This window comes from Macaca fascicularis, chromosome 16 (assembly GCF_037993035.2).
Source record: "Macaca fascicularis isolate 582-1 chromosome 16, T2T-MFA8v1.1".
Taxonomy (NCBI): domain Eukaryota; kingdom Metazoa; phylum Chordata; class Mammalia; order Primates; family Cercopithecidae; genus Macaca; species Macaca fascicularis.
In genome coordinates, this window is record NC_088390.1 from 82,333,878 (window position 1) to 82,351,964 (window position 18,087).

Below are 18,087 nucleotides of genomic sequence, written 5' to 3' on the forward strand. Positions count from 1 at the left end.
GTTTTGGCCTGAGCTTTCCCCTAGGCCTCAGGTCAAAGTCACAACTGCCCTCATCAACCCCAGGACTGGGTGACGTCCCTGGGCTGCCACAAATTTCCCAGTTCACTACCCTGGGCTCTGGCCACAGCACATCTCACCACTTCCTCTGGACTCCCCCAGCCTGCCGTCCCCTTGTGCCTTCCTGCCCTCAGAGGTCACTTGCTATCCTGCCCCACGGATAGGGGCTTGCCAGGAGGTGCCTCTCGGCCACTGTGTCTCTTCTAACACTCTCAAAGAGCACAGGGACATTTCGTCTCACACACGCCATATTCACTTCAGTGGAGTCGGCAGAAGCACCAGTTGTTTGGATGCTGGGGCTTCCAGCCTGAGGGCGCTGTGACAGGGCAGCGGTGTGTCTGCCACCTCAGGTACCCTCTGTCTTCTGCCCGATCTAGTTAGCACCTGTCCCCATGGCAGTCAGGGCATGAATGTCAACAGCTCTCCTTCTTGGGTGTGTCCCTGGGGCAAGCCCGGGAGCCAGAGGCTCTCTCTGCAGTGCCCAAAAGGCAGAGTAGCAAAGCCAAGAAACGGCCTCTGTGCCCACAGTGCCCTGCCTTGTTCCCCAACTCCCGACTGAGGCTGCAACAGGTGGAGGGGCAAAGGGGCTCCTCAAGTCTGCAGCCAGTCCTCCCCCTACTAGCCACAGCAGCCCAAGCCCATACCTGCCAGAAGGGGGATGGCCCGCTGTCCCCGCCAAACTCAGGCCCTCAGAGGCCCCAGCACGCTGCTCTCTGGCCAGGCCTTGGGACTTCTTCCGAGACAGGGCATGGCTCAGCCAGTCCTCCTCTTCCTCCTCCTTGGAGGCCCGCAGCTTGGAAGCCTGGCTGGCTTTGGCAGGGGACCCTGCCCCTTCGGTTGGTGGCTTTGCCCTGGAGGGGGGCAGCCCAGCTGGTGTGGAGTGCTGGCTTGCAGGAGGAGGCACTGAGGGCGTGGCAGGCACCAAGCTTTCCCGACGGGCCTCTCTGGTGGGTGAGGCAGGGAGCAGGTCCAAGTCCTCGTCCTTGAGGCCCAGCCAGTCAGCTCCTCCCTTCCTGGGCTGGATGGGGCTGGAAGCAGCTGGAGGGCTCTGTTTGGAGCCTGGTTCTCCCTTGGGGTCTGGGCCACTGTCTGCTAAGAACCTACTTCAAGACAGAAAGGAGGGTGTCAGGCAGGGGAAGCAGCCAGTCCCATTGGCCCCCTAGCAGCCTGGGGCTGGGCAGCACGATGCCCTGGGACCCTGCACGCTCAGCTGAGGCCCAGTAAGCAGTGGCTCCTGGACTGGCTCATGTGGCAGGCCGCGTGCTATCTGTAGAACAACGAAGTACAGAGATCTTGACTTCCATCACCTGAACCAGGGACAGTTCTCCCCGCAGAGCAGGAACAGAATGAAATGACAGCCGTGGGCACACAGGTCTAAAGAAAAATCAGGGCCGGGCGCGGTGGCTCAAGCCTGTAATCCCAGCACTTTGGGAGGCCGAGACGGGCGGATCACGAGGTCAGGAGATCGAGACCATCCTGGCGAACACGGTGAAACCCTGTCTCTACTAAAAAAATACAAAAAAAAAAAACTAGCCGGGCGAGGCAGCGGGCGCCTGTAGTCCCAGCTACTCGGGAGGCTGAGGCAGGAGAATGGCATAAACCCGGGGGGCGGAGCTTGCAGTGAGCTGAGATCCGGCCACTGCACTCCAGCCTGGGCGACAGAGCCAGACTCCGTCTCAAAAAAAAAAAAAAAAAAAAAAAAAATCAGGCCGAGCATGGTGGCTCATGCCTGTAATCCCAGAGCTTTGGGAGGCCAAGGTGGGCAGATCGCTTAAGGCCAGGAGTTTGAGACTAGCGTGGCCAACATAGTGAAACCCCATCTCTACTAAAAACACACAAAAAAAGCCAGGTGTGGTGGTGGGCGCCTGTAATCCCAGCTACTTGGCAGGCTGAGGCACAAGAACTGCTTGAACCTGGGAGGTGGAGGTTGTGGTAAGCAGCGATCATGCCACTGCGCTCCAGCCTGGGTGACGGAGTGAGACTCTGTCTAAAAAAAATAATAAATTGGATCAAGTGGTTTCCAGGTTTTCCAACAACAGTTACTTCATTTGTTCGGCCATGGCCTTCATCTGTCACTGACCAGTGGCAGCAGGTACCCAGGGTTAAGAACATACTGGGTGTGGGAAGAAATGCCAACATGCACAGAGCTATTCAGATAGAAAGAGACTGAGGAAGCCAACCTGGCATAATGAGATCAACTGCTGACCCTGGGAAGCGCTGTTCTTACAACTTCTGAAGTTTTTTTTTGAGATGGAGTCTCACTCTATTGCCCAGGCTAGAGTGCAGCGGTGCAATCTCAGCTCATCACAACCTCCACCTCTGGAGTTCAAGCTATTCTCCTGCCTCAGCCTCCCGAGTAGCTGGAATTACAGGCACCCACCACCACACCCAGCTACTTTTTGTATTTTTAGCAGAGACGGGGTTTCACCATGTTGGCCACGCTGTTCTTGAACTCCTGACCTCAGGTGATCCACCTGCCTTGGTCTCCCAAACTGCTGAGATTACAGGTGTGAGCCACCACACCCAGCCAACTTTTGAAGTTTGAAATTCCTTCAAAATACAAAGTTTAAAATATATATTGGGAAAAAAACTCCAGACTCAGAAAATCCTATCACTGCTTTAATTTTTTTTTTTTGTAAACTGCGAGGATCACGCTATCCGAATTGTCACGGCAGGTTCAACAGCAGAGTTCCTGGGAAGCGGGGTCTGAGATGCCACTGCAGAGGCCACTGTAGAGGTCTTGCTACCCATCAGGATGTATGTTCCTTGGGGAGACCGAGTGACATTACAGCCTTTTATGATTTCAGGGACTTTAGGTGGAGGCAGGCCTACCTGCTCCTTTCCTTCTGAGGCTGGGTGGGGCACTGGCGAATCTGAGCAGTGTCTGGGATGGGGGCTCCCACGGGGGCCGTCTCCACCACTCTGTCTGGGCTGGCGAGACCAGGCCATCTCCTGCTTCCTCCAGCACCCACAGAGCTGAGGGCCTTGTACCCTGTGGCCTCCCACACGAGACTCTTGGGTGGGACAGGGGCCAGCTGCAGGGGCCTGTCATCCCAGTGGACGATCTGTCTCAGAGGCCAGGCCTCCTGCAGGCCCCACTTACCTAACAGACTGCCTGCGGGACTGCCGGCCCTCAGAGGAGCCCACGGTGGGCTGATAGGCTCCAAAGGTGAAGTCCTCGTCTCCCCACGCATCTTCACTCTCTGTGAATTAAGGAGCCTGTGACCATGATCTGGAGTAGGGGAAACTGAGCTCATTTGCGGCTGCAAAATTCTAACAAAAGCTGAATTTGGTAGCTTGTTGTGTAAGACAAGCAGAGGGAAGCTGCTGTGAAGGGAGCACCTCAGGCACTGGCCAGGAAGATGCAGTGGCTTTGCAGTAGCCGGGCCCTGCCCCAGGATCCCTCGAGGTCAGGTCCAGCGAGCTGCATGTGTCACAAGAACGATTCTCAGCGGACAGCTTGTGGGCCGATGCTTTGAGAAACACTGGCCAGAGCAGTGCTTTTCAGATGCGAGCTGCTACCCATGAGGGGGCCGAGAAACCAGCTTAATGTGTCACAGTCAGTGTGTTTCCAAATCAAACAGCATCTCAATCATAGACGACCGAGCACGAACAGTGGTCTCGGTAAGTATTATTACATGACGCTTTTGTCTCAGCTACAGACGTGTATAATCACATGTGCGTATCAGGATGTGAGGCTGATTTCTTATTATAGGTTGTAATGAAAGCCTGATCTAGAGGCCTCCCTCCCGTCCTGTCGCGGCCCCCGCAAGCCTCCTTACCCTGTGGCCTCTGGTACTTCTTGTCTAGCTTGAACTCCCTGTGCTCCCCTGTGCCCGGGCGGGCCAGGAGTTTGGTGGCCGTGCCTCGACCCAGCAGCTCATCCAGCGTGGAGCGAGCAGGGCGAGGCCCTTCCCTGCAGGATGGGACACACGGCAGGAACGTGTGGGTATGAGGGGCTCTTGGGACCCCCACAGTACCCGTCCACCAGCTTTTCCCTGAACCTGAAGCAGCAGCCTCAGGCAGCAGCCCGGCCTACTCATAGGGATCCTTACTGGTCTCCCATCTGCCTCTTCTCTGCTTTGGGGCTGTCTCCAAACCCCAAGGTGGCCATGATGTCATCCCCATCGTCAAACAATTCTTCTCTTTTTCGGATGGGGGTGTCTCCAGGAGTCAGCGGAATAGAGGGACCTGAAAGACAGAACACAAGCCCCAATGCCCACAGCCTTCCTGCCCTCAGCTGTGATGTCTGAATGGCTTGGGGGGTGGTTTGTCTGCACCTTTGGGTAGGACGACAGGCTTTAGACCTGCCCGGTCTGTCACGGACCCAATTCCTCCAGCCTACTCCCACACTCACACATCCTACCTCCCTATTCCTAAAGGCTGATGATCTCTTTGTACTGGACCTTAGACCTCTGGTCCCCAGCCGGGAGAGGCCTCTGGTTCTGCTCCAGAAAGGTTGGTTAGCCTGTTGCCAATAAAGCCTTCCTCCAGGATGGGAAGTGAGCCCACTCCACCCTACCTTGATCTCTGACTGTGCTGGGGCTCTTGTCAGAAGCTGTTTTACTCTCTGTCACAGGCGGCTTCTTGGTGATTCCTTCTTCATCATAGGAGAGAAGTCCTGCCAACGGGTCTTCCAAGTCTCACAGCAGAAGGGAAAGCACAGGTCAGACCGCAGCACTTAGTTGAGGAAAAGCAAGCCTGAACTGGGAGCAGCGCTCGAGTCAAGACTTGTGGCTGCTCCAGTACATAAACAAGCCCCCTGGCATCTGGAGGGTGGGGCCTGGGGCAACAGGGACTCCAGAGGCCGGGCAAGGGGAGAGGGAGTCGGAGGGTGGCCCTGGGCCTATGGGGCCTGCCTCAGGCTTGCCCGTGGGGCCTCTGACTCTGCAGGCTGCATGGCCTTCTGGAAATGTCCCTCAAGCATCAGAAGAGATATAAAATGTCCACACATTCATGATGGGAAAGGGGCTTCTTCCTATATTGGGGAAAATCTTCAGTTTGATGCCTGGCTTTAAGGTCTTTGCAAGTGAGTTCCCCAATATCTCAGCCGATACAATATAACTGGTCCCGACATGAATTCATGAGGAACCAAACCGGTGGCACCAGCTCTCTGCTCCCCATGTGACATAGGCAGCAGCAGGGCCTCGGGCCAGAAAGTGCACCCAGGCTGCTCCACTCCCAAGCCAGAGTCCCAGAGGCATGACAGGAGCCTATGATACCTTCAGAGGAAAACCTCCTGTTCTGATGCCCAGAGCTGCTGGGAGACGGAGGTGACTTCTTGGTGGATATGGCGCCCCCTGCAGGAAGCAGAAGGCAAGGTTGTAGGCCTGAGTCTCTCCTGGCCAAAGTCTTCCTCCCATACCATGGACTGGGACCTCTGGGATGGGGTACACTTCTTCCTGGGAAGCTGGGGGCTCATGGCCATGGGCACAGCCAAGGGAGGAGTCTCCAGTTCTCCCATGGGCTTCTGGTAGGGAAACGTGGTAGGAGCTACCTCCACTCCCTCATCATGAGTCACTCCAGAGACATGGGTTCAGGAGAGGCACAGGCTACCATAGAGTTCTCCATTTTAACTCACACAGCTTCTCCAGGAGCTGCCCATGTTGGACCCAGAGGGCCTGGAACAGCTCGAGGAAGGGAGGAAACTCAAGCTGTCCCCTTACCCCACCACACACACTCAAACACACACACGCACAACTGCTTCTTGACCTCTCCAGCTTGCGCAGAGAAAACCCAAGGACACAAACACTTCCTACTAGCATCTTCCACATCCTCAAAGTCTCCCTAACAGATTCGAGGAGCCGTCTCCCATGCACCTTTCTCACTGGCTACTGACCCACCTGCAGGCTTGGGGTGGCTGGGCAGCTCTCCTTTCCCAGGGTCCTTTGCAGCTTTTTTGCTAGGGGCTGGATTAGACTTCTTCAGACCTAAGATATCAGCATCCATGCCGTCCAGGTCCTAGAAAACCAGGGAGGAAGGGCAGAGGATGATGTCTGATAAGGGGGTGAGGACTTCCACCCGAGAGAGATGGGCTGTTGGCACCCCAGGGGCAGAATTGTGAGAAAACAAAGGAAAATGCAAAAACTGTTGAGAAAAACAGTGAGTGAAGAAAGAAAATGGAACTAAAGGTAAGCAGGGTGGAGTGGAGTGGAGTGGAGTCCAGCTCATGGTTCTGGGATGAGAGACTCAAAGTTAGCATCAAAAACTGAGTCAGAGGACTTGTGGGTTATGCCCAGGGATCCTAGGTGGCTGGTCTGGGAAAAAAGCTTTCCTTTTTTCTCTTTTTTTAGATAGGATATTGGCCGGGCACAGTGGCTCATGCCTGTAATCCCAGCACTTTGGGCTGAGGCAGGTGGATCACCAGGTCAAGAAATCGAGACCATCCTGGCCAACATGGTGAAACCCTGTCTCTACTAAAAATACAAAATTTAGTTGGGCGTGGTGGTGCACGCCTGTAGTCCCAGCTACTTGGGAGGCTGAGGTAGGAGAATCGCTTGAACCTGAGAGCTGGAGGTTGCAGTGAGCCGAGATCGCGTGACTGCACTCCTGCCTAGGCAAGAGAGCAAAACTCCGTCTCAAAAAAATAAAAATAAATTAAAAATAAAATAAAATAAAGACAGAGTCTCACTCTGTCACCTAGGCTGGAGTGAAGTGGTGCGATCATAGCTCATTGCAGCCTCTAACTCTTGAGCTCAAGTGATCCACCTGCATTGGCCTCCCAAAGTGCTGGCATTACAGGACTAAGCCACCATGCCAGGCTTTTTTTTTTTTTTTGAGGTGGAGTTTCACTCTTGTTGCCCAGGCTGGAGTGCAATGGCACGATCTTGGCTCACTGCAACCTCCGCCTCCCAGGTTCAAGCAATTCTCCTGCCTCAGCCTCCCTAGTAGCTGGGATTATAGGCATGTGCCACCAGGCCCAGCTAATTTTGTATTTTTAGTAGAGACGGGGTTTCTCCATGTTGGTCAGGCTGGTCTCGAACTCCTGACCTCAGGTGATCCACCCACCTTGGCCTCCCAAAGTGCTGGGATTACAGGCGTGAGCCACTGCGCCCGGCCTTTTTTTTTTTTTTTTTGAAGACAGAGTCTCACTCTGTCACCCAGGCTGAAGTGCAGTGGTGTGATCATAGCTCATTGCAGTCTCCAACTCCTAGGCTCAAGCGAGCCTACTGCTTCGACCTCCCAAAGTTCTGGGATTATAGGTGTGACTGACTGTGTCTGGCCTTTGAGGAGAAAGATTTCAAGATGAGGTTAAAGAAGCCGAATCTGGGCCGGGTGTGGTGCCTCATGCCTGTAATTACACTATTTTGGGAGGCCCAGGTAAGAGAATCACTTAAGGCCAGGAGCGTAAGGTTGCAATGAGATCACACTACTGCACTCCAGTCTGGGTGATAGAATGAGACAGTGTCTCTAAAAAAAAATACCAAAAAAACAAAAAAAAAACAACAAAAACAAGAGCCCCAGAGGGCTGTAACCAAAAGCGTGGCCTTGTCCTAGGGACTATGGCAAAATGGGTTAACTAAAAGGGACACAAAACCCCAAGGGTCAGACAGGAGGGTGCTGCTGGCTGGAAGGAGAGGGAGAACAAAGTGTCCTAGGCCAAGCTAGAGATTACGTCCTTACAAATTATTCAGAATCTGTGCCTTAAAAATCCATTGCAAAGATTGGCACTGGGCTTGATCTGATGAGAAGACAGCAGTATTGAAGGGGGCTTGGCAGATGTGGAGAGAAATATGGAGAAAAATTAAGAACAAGCATTAGAGGAGGCAGTTTCCTGCTCTGTCCTCTAGGTGGAAGTGAGGGGACCCAGCTAGGTGGGCCTCCAAGTAGGGCTGGCCCCATTTCCCCAGAGGCCTGTGGCACCCTCCATTCTCTATATACCAGCAACACTGGTTGATACCCAGAAAGGCGAGAAGGCCAACGGCTCACAGACGAGTTCCATGCTTGCATGAGGAAGGGCTCAGAAACACAGGTTGTAAAGGGAGAAATCAGAGGGAGAATGAAGCCTTGGTACAAAATATCATGACCCCACCCCACCCACACCCAGTTCTAAGAATCCAGCAAGCTGTTTCCTTACCTTCATGGCCTGGAGCAGAGCCTGTGGGTCTGCCTCTGAGATACCTGAAACCTAAGTCCACAAGGAGGGTGAGGACACAGACTAGGAGGCACATTAGTCAAGGCCCCATAAAATTCAGGGTCCCGCTTGCTTCTATTAGGGCAGATGGCGCGGCAGGAGCTTACACAGCCAACGGAGCTTACACAGAAGGGTGGCTTTGTTCCCCTTGCTTGGGCTTGGCAGTTGTTTGAAGCCAAACCTGCCTGGTTGTAGAGACTCAGAAAGCACTGCCATTCCTGCCCCTTCCAACCGTAGAGAACCCTTCCATCCAGCACCGGAATTCTGCTACTTCCCACCCATGCCAGTGGATAGCTATGGAGCTTATTAGGGGAAAGGAGCAACATCTAAGACTCTAGCCGTTTCAGGGAGCTCTCCTTTCCACTAATCTCACTACAGGAAAGAGGATTCTGCTTTGAGTCACTCGGCAGCCCTTAGGCATTATTTTGCTTTAAAAACAAAGTGATGGCTGGGCGCAGTGGCTCATGCCTGTAATCCCAGCACTTTGGGAGGCCGAGGTGGTTAGATCACTTGAGGTCAGGAGTTTGAGACCAGCCTGGTCAACATGGTGAAACCCCGTCTCTACTAAAAATACAAAATTACCTACTAAAAATACAAAAATTATTTTCTTTGGCTGGGCACAGTGGCTCAGACTGTAATCACAGTACTCTGAGAGGCTGATACGGGTGGATCAAGAGGTCAGGAGTTTGAGACCAGCTTGACCAACATGGTGAAACCCCACCTCTACTAAAAATATAAAAATTAGCCAGGCGTGGTGGTGGGTACCTGTAATCCCAGCTACTCAGGAGGCTGAAGCAGGAGAATTGCTTGAACCAGGAGGTGGAGATTGCAGTGAGCCAAGATCGCACCACTGTATTCCAGCCTGGGCAACAGAGGGAGACTCCGTCTCAAAATAAAAAAAAAAAAAAAAACGACAAAAAAAATTAGCCAGTCATGGTGGCAGGCGCCTATAATCCCAGCTACTTGGGAGGCTGAGGCAGGAGAATTGCTTGACCCTGGGAGGTGGAGGTTGCAGTGAGCCAAGATCGTGCCATTGCACTCTAGCCTGAGCAACAGAGCAAGACTCCATTTCAAAAAAAAAAAAAAAAAAAAAAGAAAGAAAGAAAGAACAAAGTGACTTTGCAGGGACTTCTAAACCCTTCTGTGGGCAGCCCCTTGGCAACAACACCCATCTCATTGTTTCTGGGATAAGCAGAGAGGTGGAGGAGTAGGAAATGGCCAGGCTTACCTCAGCATCAGCTTCTTCCAGGCCTGCGATGGTGCTGAAGACATCATCACCCAGGAGGGACCTGCAAAGGGGAGGCATCAGCCCCTACATGCATCCAAGGGCACTGGATGACTCTAAAAAGGGGAAGAGTGGCTTAGAAAGCCCAAGGAATCTCAGATAGATTTATCTGGAGAACAGAGGTGCTAAAAAGAATATCACAAGCCTGCTGATGCAGTGATTTCCAACTTTGTTAGCAGTAGAACTGCTTAAAAACAAATTGTTAAAAACAATAGGCTGGGCGCAGGGGCTGACGCCTGTAATCCCAGCACTTTGGGAGGCCGAGGTGGGCGGATCACCTGAGGTCAGTTTGAGACCAGCTTGACTAATATAGTGAAACCTCATCTCCATGAAAAATATAAAAATTAGCTGGGTGTGGTGGTGGGCACCTGTAGTCCCAACTACTCGGGAGGCTGAGACAGGAGAATTGCTTGAACCGGGGTGGCGGAGGTTGCAGTGAGCTGAGATTGTGCCTCTGCACTCCAGCCTGGGCGACAGAGACTCTCTTAAAAAAAAAAAAAAATGGCGAGCAAGTGTGAAGTAGAAAGTGGGGGGTGGAGGGGCAAAGAGCATTTAGACTGAAGTAGGTCCATGGATACCCAGGCCGACCCTGCCCTTACTTTGTTCTAGCCTTTGAAGAAGGGAACATCTGAGATACACCTGTAGTGTCTCTGGTATGTGAAGCTAGTTTAACAGGCTTCTCAGGTAGTGTCACTGGAAAAAAAGAAAAGAGAAAACGTGTCATTCAGCTAAAGGGACCTGGAGTCAAGATGCAAAGGCTGGCAAGCTCCCTTCCCAAGCTGTCTCTGTGTTAGGAGGAAGAAATCTGGCCCCATAGGCAGGTCCCAATGTCACCCCTTGGAAAACCTGAATGGGAGAGAGGGTAGTACATTTCCAAGGAGGAAGTCAACCCTAAGTGCCGAATACCAAATGAAGAGCCCAACCCAACCCAACCCAACCCAATGCAACTGAACCCAACCCAACCCAACCCAATGCAACTGAACCCAACCCAACCCAACCCAACCTAATCCAACCCAACCCAACCCAACCCAATGCAACTGAACCCAACCCAACCCAACCCAATGCAACTGAACCCAACCCAACCCAACCTAACCCAACCCAACCTAACCCAACCCAACCCAACCCAACCCAACTGCACCCCAAGGAAATGTATGAGGAACAATTGCTTTTCCACAGCCCAAAACTGCAGGCTGGAATACATTAGCCAGGCGTGGTGGTGGGTGTCTATAATCCCAGCTACTCAGGAGGCTGAGGCAGGAGAATCGCTTGAATCGGGAGGCAGAGATTGCCGTGAGCAGAGATTGCGCCACTGCACTCCAGCCTGGGTGACAGGAGTTTTGTGGGTTCTCTGGGACCAGGCAGGGGAAACCTGTCTCTCTGTCGCTGGTGAGCTTTACATGACCATGAAACCATGATCCTTAACAGACCAACACGAACACAAATAATATGGATTGGCATCCAGAATCTACCAGGAACTCTTATAACTCAACAATAAAAAGACAAGTTACCCAATTAAAAAGGGGCAAAGGATCTGAACAGACATTTCTCCAAAGATATACACATGACCAATAAACACATGAAAAGATGCTGAACCTCATTAGTCATTAGGGAGATGCACATCAAAACTACCATGAGATACCCACTTTACACCCTCTAGGATGGCAATAATCAAAAAGAAGGAAAATAAGTATTAGCAAGGACGTAGAGGAACTACGTTGCTTTACATTGCTGGTGGGATGTAAAACAGCACAGCTGCTGTGGAAAAGCAGTCTCCTCAAAAAGTTAAACATACAGTTGCCATATGGTCCAGGAATTCCAAATGAACTGAAGACACATGTCCGCCCAAAAACTAGTACACAAACATTCATAACTGCATTATTCATAACAGCCAAAATGCGGAAATATCTCAGATATCCGTCAACTGATGAAGGGATAAACAAAATGTGATTTATCCACACAATGGAACATTATCTAGCCATAAAAAAGTTATAAAGTACTGATTCATGCTACAGTGTGGATAAAACTTGGATAAAAGTCGGAAAATATTATGCTACATCAGAGAAGCTATGTGTGCTGGGCACGGTGGCTCACACTTGTAATCCCAACACTTTGGGAGGCTGAGGCAGGTGACTGAGGCCAGGAGTTCGAGATCAGCCTGGCCAACATGGTGAAAGCCCATCTCTACTAAAAATACAAAAATTAGCTGGTTGTGGTTGTGTGTGCCTGTAGTCCCAGCTACTCGGGAAGCTGAGGCACGAGAATCACTTGAACTCAGGAGGCAGAGGCAGAGCCGAGATCACGCCACTGCACTCTAGCCAGGGTGACACAGTGAGACTCTGTTACAAAAAAAAAAAAAAAAAAAGCTAGATGTAAAGGTAAGATGCTGGCCGGGCATGGTGGCTCAACACCTGTAATCCCAGCACTTTGGGAGGCCGAGACTGGCGGATCACCTGAGGTTGGGAGTTCGAGACCAGCCTGACCAACATGGAGAAACTCCCGTTTCTACTAAAAATACAAAATTAGCCGGGCATGATGGTGACCGCCTGTAATCCCAGCTACTCAGGAGGCTGAGGCAGAATTGCTTGAACCTGAGAGGTGGAGGTTGCAGGGAGCCGAGATCGTGCCATTGCACTCCAGCCTGGGCAACAAGAACGAAACTCTGTCTCAAAAAAAAAAAAAAAAAAAAAGATGCTGTATGATTCCATTCAAGTGTCCACAATAGGCAAATCCATAGAGACAGAGAGTAAATAATAAGTGGTTGCCTAACGTTGGAGGGAGGAGAGAATGAAATTGACTACTAATGGGCATAGGGCTTCTTTACAGGGTGATAGAGAATGTTCTGGAATTAGGTAGTGGTGATGGTTGTACAACTTTGTGAATATTCTAAAACCACTGAGTTGTATACTTTACAGGCGTGGACTTTATGCTATATAAATTATATCTCAATTTTTTTTTTTTTTTTTTGAGACAGAGTCTTGCTCTGTCACATGGGCTGGAGTGCAGTGGTTCAATCTTGGCTCACTGCAACCTCCGCCTCCTGGGTTCAAGTGATTCTCCTGACTCGGCCTCCCGAGTAGCTGGGATTACAGGCGCCCGCCACTATGCCCAACTAATTTTTTTGCATTTTTAGTAGAGACAGGGTTTCACCATGTTGTTCGGGCTGGTCTTGAACTCCTGACCTCGTGATTGGCCCTCCTCGGCCTCCCAGAGTGCTGGGATTACAGACGTGTATATCTCAATTTTTTAAAAAGGCCGGGTGTAGTGGCTCATGCCTATAATCCTAGCACTTTGGTTCAGGAGGTGGGAGGATCCATTTGAGTCCAGAAGTGTGGGACCAGCCTGGGCAACAGAGTAAGGAAAAAAAAGCAACAGCAGCAGCCCAAATTCTGGGCAAGGCACACTTACTATCATCCCCTAGAAGGTCACCAAGTAAATCATCAATGGAGCCTGGAACAGAAAAGGGACTGTCATGACTTCAGGAGGAAAGAAGAGTGACCCTTAATAAACCTCAAGGCTTGAGACTCGCCAGAAGGCGTCAGAGCTTTCAGATCTTGAGACTTAGGCTTAGCTCTCCTTTCACTGGCCACGAGATGTTTTATGTCTCTGGCAACAAGTCACAAAGCCTTGCTGAAATACCCCGAGGCAGAAATTTAAAATAACTATCTCAGGCCGGGTACAGTGGCTCACACCTGCAATGCCAGCACTTTGGGAGGCCGAGGCAGGTGGATCTCCTGAAGTTAGGAGTTTGAGACCAGCCTGACCAACATGGCGAAACTCCGTCTCTACTAAAAATACAAAAAAATGCTGGGCGCAGTGGCACACGCCTGTAATCCCAGCACTTTGGGAGGCTGAGGCAGGTGGATCATGAGGTCAGGAGATCAAGACCATCCTGGCTAACGTGGTGAAACCCTGTCTCTCCTAAAAATACAAAAAATTAGCCAGGCGTGGTGGCGGGCGCCTGTAGTCCCAGGTACTTGGGAGGCTGAGGCAGGAGAATCACTTGAACCTGGGTTGCCGAGGTTGTAGTGAGCCGAGATTGCACCACTGCACTCCAGCCTGGGCAACAGAGCAAGAAGCCACCTCAGGAAAAAAAAAAAAAAAACAACTCCAAAAAATTAGCTGGGCATGGTGGCACATGTCTGTAATCCCAGCTACTAGGAAGGCTAAGGCAAGAGAATTGCTTGAACCTGGGAGGCAGAGGTTGCAGTGAACCGAGATCGCGTCACTGCATTCCAGCCTGGGTGACAGAGCAAGATGCCATCTCAAAAACAAACAAACAAACAAACAAACAAAATTAGCCAGGCACGGTGGCGCATGCCTGTAATCCCAGTTACTGGGGAGGCTGAGGCAGGAGAATCGCTTGAACCTGGGAGGCAGAGGTTGCAGTGATCTGAGATCGTGCCATTGCACTCTAGCCCGGGCAACAGAACGAGACTCCGTCTAATTTAAAAAAAAAGAAAAAACTATCTCAAAGAATGATGGTGCAGATTTTCAGGAGAACCTATATTCTACCTGTCTACCATGACACACTGGCCAAAGATCAGTCTTCCAGATCTTGAACACAGCCCAGTGCGGCTCTTTGGGAAGAGTACTCAAGATTTCTAGGCACATGGAAGCTACTTTCAGACAAGTAGGTTCCTTGTACCCTTCCATCTAAGATCCCCCAGAACTGGTCTGGACATCCTCATCAATGGCCACTTTCTGATGGAGGCATGTGGGGGAACCTAAGTATGAATACCAAATTCGTTTCCCTCCCCAGTTTTCCCACCCTGAATCCCAACCACATATTTCTGGATACAGAGCCCAAGGAGAAGGATTTTTTCTACAACCCCATATCTTATTTATGTCTGAACTTCTCTGAGGACCAGTGAGGCAGCATAAGGAAGACCAAGGCTGCCTATGGAAAACTGGGAAGCATAGTAAGACTCTCATCAAAAACACTTTTTTTTTTTTTCTGAGACGGAGTCTCGCTCTGTTGCCCAGGCTGGAGTGCAGTGGTGCAATCTTGGCTCACTGCAAGCTCCGCCTCCCGGGTTCACACCATTCTCCTGTCTCAGCCTCCCAAGCAGCTGGGACTACAGGTGCCTGCCACCATGCCCAGCTAATTTTTTGTATTTTTAGTAGAGACGGGGTTTCACCATGTTAGCCAGGATGGTCTCGATCTACTGACCTCATGATCCACCCGCCTCAGCCTCCCAAAGTGCTGGGATTACAGGGATGAGCCACCATGCCTGGCCCAAAAACATTTAAATAAACACACATTTCATTGTTCCAGGACCAAAGGGGAAAAAGATATATATATTTGGCTTAAGGGTAATGTTCCATCTCTCCACTCACCTTTCCATCCCTTCTTGGTTTTTGGCGCCTAAAATGGGAAAAACAAATCACATCAAGAATACCAAACAGTGAACACAGGTGGAAACTGGCAATGCAGAATGAATTGCATTGCCTTTTGCCAAGTCACCAGAGGCAGGAGCACCAATGGCATTTAGAGATGTTAAGTCCTTTATGCGTTCCTGTATTTTCTGAGAACTGACTCATTGGAGCGTGGACACAGCCCCACTAACCAGTGATGGGTACCAATGAGTGGGCAGAAGTCATTCCTATCCCAGACACGACATGCAAACCCTCCCAGTCGAGATGTCTGTCACCGGAAATGTCTTCTATTCCATGCCCCTGATTCAATACCAGTGACAGACACTTAAAAACGCTTCCAGCCGGACACTCAGAGGCTCAGAAGAAAACTTGGTCGTCGAAAGTTTGGTATCAATGCCACCTCCTGTCACTCTTCTCCAGGGTCTCCATCCTGGTCCTTGCTGCCCAGCCCCCAGAGTGTTGCATGCAGTCAAGATCTTTGGGGGTGTAGGATGGGAGGCATGTTTGCTTTCCATGCATCTTACTCTGAACTCTGCCTACCATCTCACGGCTCTTGGGGGCACTCGCAGCTCCTTCACAGCACTGGCCAGCTCATCTGGATTCTGCCCACATCAGGCTCATACTCCCTAATGAAGAAAATTAAAGTGGTTGCTTAAAAATGATGTAGCTTTGGCTGGGCGCCGTGGCTCACACCTGTAATCCCAACGCTTTTAGAGGCCGAGGCGGGTAGATCACTTGAGGTCAAGAGTTCAAGACCACCCTGGCCAACATGGTGAAACCCTGTCTCTACTAAAAACACAAAAATTAGCTGGGCGTGGTAGTGCACATCTGTAATGCCAGCTACTCAGGAGGCTGAGGCACTAGACTCGTTTGAACTTGGGATGTGGAGGCTGCAGTGAGCTGAGACTGTGCCAACCTAGGAGACAGAGTGAGACTCCGTCTCAAAAAAAAAAAAAAAAAAAAAGAGAGAGAGAGACAGGGCGCAGTGGCTCACACCTGTAATCCCAGAACTCTTTGGGAGGCTGAGGCAGGTGGATCACCTGAGGTCAGGAGTTTGTGACCAGCCTGGCCAACATGGTAAAACCCCATCTCTACCAAAAAATACAAAAAATTAGCTGGGTGTGGTGGTGGGCACCCAGCTACTTGGCAGGCTGAGGCAGGAGAATCGCTTGAACCCGCTAGACGGAAGTTGCAGTGAGCTGAGATCATGCTATGCATTCTAGCCTAGGCAACAGAGCAAGACTCCATCTCAAAAAAAAAAAAAAAAAAAAAGATGGTTTAACAGAGCATGAATCCAAGGTTTATCAAAGCTTCTCTCACTTTGCCCATTCAAGAGGTAAAACCCATTTCCATAAATTAAAAATTCCTTATAGGGGATGCACTTCAGAAGAGGAACAAAGTACTCTCAGGCTGGGCGCGGTGGCTCACACCTGTTATCCCAGCACTTTGGGAAGCTGAGGTGGGCAGATCACTTGAGGTCAGGAGTTCAAGACCAGCCTGACCAACATGGTGAAATGTTGTCTCTACTAAAAATACAAAAACTAGCTGGGCGTGGTGGCACATGCCTGTAATCTCAGCTACTCAGGAGGCTGAGGCAGGAGACTCGCTTGAACCCAGGAGGAGAAGGTTGCAGTGAGCCAAGATCGCCCCACTGCACTCCAGCCTGGGCAACACGTGAGACTCTGTCTCAAAAAAAAAAAAAAAAAAAAAAAGTGCTCTGGAGAACTTAACGGGCTTTCTAAAGCTTTGAGATTACTTGAAAAAAGGGCAGTTGGCCGGGCACGGTGGCTCAAGCCTGTAATCCCAGCACTTTGGGAGGCCGAGGCGGGCGGATCACAAGGTCAGGAGATCGAGACCACAGTGAAACCCCGTCTCTACTAAAAATACAAAAAATTAGCCGGGCGCGATGGCGGGCGCCTGTAGTCCCAGCTACTCAGGAGGCTGAGGCAGGAGAATGGCGTGAACCCAGGAGGCGGAGCTTGCAGTGAGCCGAGATCGCGCCACTGCACTCCAGCCTGGGCAACAGCGTGAGACTCCGTCTTAAAAAAAAAAAAAAAAAAAAAAAAAAAAGAAAAAAGGGCAGTGGCCATGATCCCTTACCCTGAAAGCTGATGCGGCAAGTGGCAAGTACTCATTTCAGAAAGGAGGTGGGTACCTGGCACCAAGGCTGAAACCCTTTCCCAGGCAGCACCCATGACTACTTTCTAGGCAGCATTTAGCACAAAAGCAGGTGTGAGCTCTGGTTACTCTTTGATATTCTTTTTCTTTGTAAAATCTTTTTTTAGAGATGGGGTCTCACTGTGTTACCCAGGTTGCTATTGAACTCTGGGGCTCAAGCAATCCTCCTGCGTTGGTCTTCCAAAGTGCTGGGATTACAGGTATGAGCCACCACATCCAGCAACACGATTTTCACTGACAGTGGAAATATTTCCCTTTACATAGGCAGTAAATCTGACCCATTGAGAACAGTTTTCTTCGGAATTAGCTCTCTCCCTCCCCCTCCTCCACTTTACCAAAACCCACCTACAGGATGTCCTGGAAGAAAGGAGTCAGAGGGGTCCTCTCTCTGTCCCAGGTGTTGGCCTGTCCTGTTATTGGAATGCAAGGGTTATCTGGGCTTACCTACAGAGTCCACCTTGAATAATTGAATACATGTGTTTTCTTTTTTTTTTTTTTTAGATGGAGTCTTGCTTCTGTTGCCTAGGCTAGAGTGCAGTGGTGCAATCTTGGCTCACCGTAACCTCAGCCTCCCGGGTTCAAGTGAATCTCCTGCCTCAGCCTCCCGAGTAGCTGAGAATACAGGCGTGCACCACCATGCCCAGTTAATTTTTGTATTTTTAGTAGAGACGGGGTTTCACTGTTGGCCAGGCTGGTCTTGAACTCCTGACCTCGTGATCTGCCTGCCTCGGCCTCCCAAAGTGCTGGGATTACAGGTGTGAGCCACCGCGCCTGGCCTTCTTTCTTTCTTTTTTCCAGACACGGTCTCACTGTTGCCCAGGCTGGAGTGCAGTGGCGCGATCACAGCTCTCACAGATCACTGCAGCCTCGACCTCCTTGGGCTCAGGCGATCCTCCAATCTCAGCCTCCCTAGCAGCTGGGACCACAGGCACACGCCACCATGTCAGGCAAATTTTAAAACTTTTTTGTGGAGACGGGTCTCCCTACGTTGCCCAGGGTCGTCCCAAACGCCTGGCCTCGAGTGATCCTCCCGCCTTGGCCTCCCGAAGTGTTGGGA

The 18,087-nt window shown here is 50.9% G+C and overlaps 1 protein-coding gene across 36 annotated transcripts in view; it reads right to left on the reverse strand.

Moving 5' to 3' along the window:
• The window catches only part of FBF1 (Fas binding factor 1), a 33,128-nt gene that overhangs the window by 14,512 nt on the left and 529 nt on the right, over nucleotides 1-18,087 (reverse strand). For 7 of the 36 annotated variants that reach the window (XR_012426179.1, XR_012426178.1, XR_012426175.1 and 4 more), the window contains exons 1-13: nucleotides 15,393-15,477; nucleotides 14,814-14,841; nucleotides 12,882-12,923; nucleotides 10,076-10,169; nucleotides 9,420-9,480; nucleotides 8,135-8,185; nucleotides 5,901-6,018; nucleotides 5,280-5,357; nucleotides 4,580-4,699; nucleotides 4,113-4,248; nucleotides 3,840-3,973; nucleotides 3,161-3,260; nucleotides 702-1,160 (exon numbers count right to left, since the gene is read on the reverse strand). Coding sequence is in view for 29 of the 36 variants with exons in the window: in XM_045376641.3 (XP_045232576.2) it covers nucleotides 702-1,160; nucleotides 3,161-3,260; nucleotides 3,840-3,973; nucleotides 4,113-4,248; nucleotides 4,580-4,699; nucleotides 5,280-5,357; nucleotides 5,901-6,018; nucleotides 8,135-8,185; nucleotides 9,420-9,480; nucleotides 10,076-10,169; nucleotides 12,882-12,923; nucleotides 14,814-14,841; nucleotides 15,393-15,395 (1,424 nt within the window). In the remaining 7 variants the exon portion in view is untranslated. Of the gene's footprint in view, nucleotides 1-701; nucleotides 1,161-3,160; nucleotides 3,261-3,839; nucleotides 3,974-4,112; nucleotides 4,249-4,579; nucleotides 4,700-5,279; nucleotides 5,358-5,900; nucleotides 6,019-8,134; nucleotides 8,186-9,419; nucleotides 9,533-10,075; nucleotides 10,170-10,214; nucleotides 10,307-12,881; nucleotides 12,924-14,813; nucleotides 14,842-15,392; nucleotides 15,480-17,151; nucleotides 17,265-17,375; nucleotides 17,441-18,087 lie in introns of those variants that run through there. The other 29 variants (XM_074020552.1, XM_074020549.1, XM_074020558.1 and 26 more) reach the window with 19 other exon arrangements.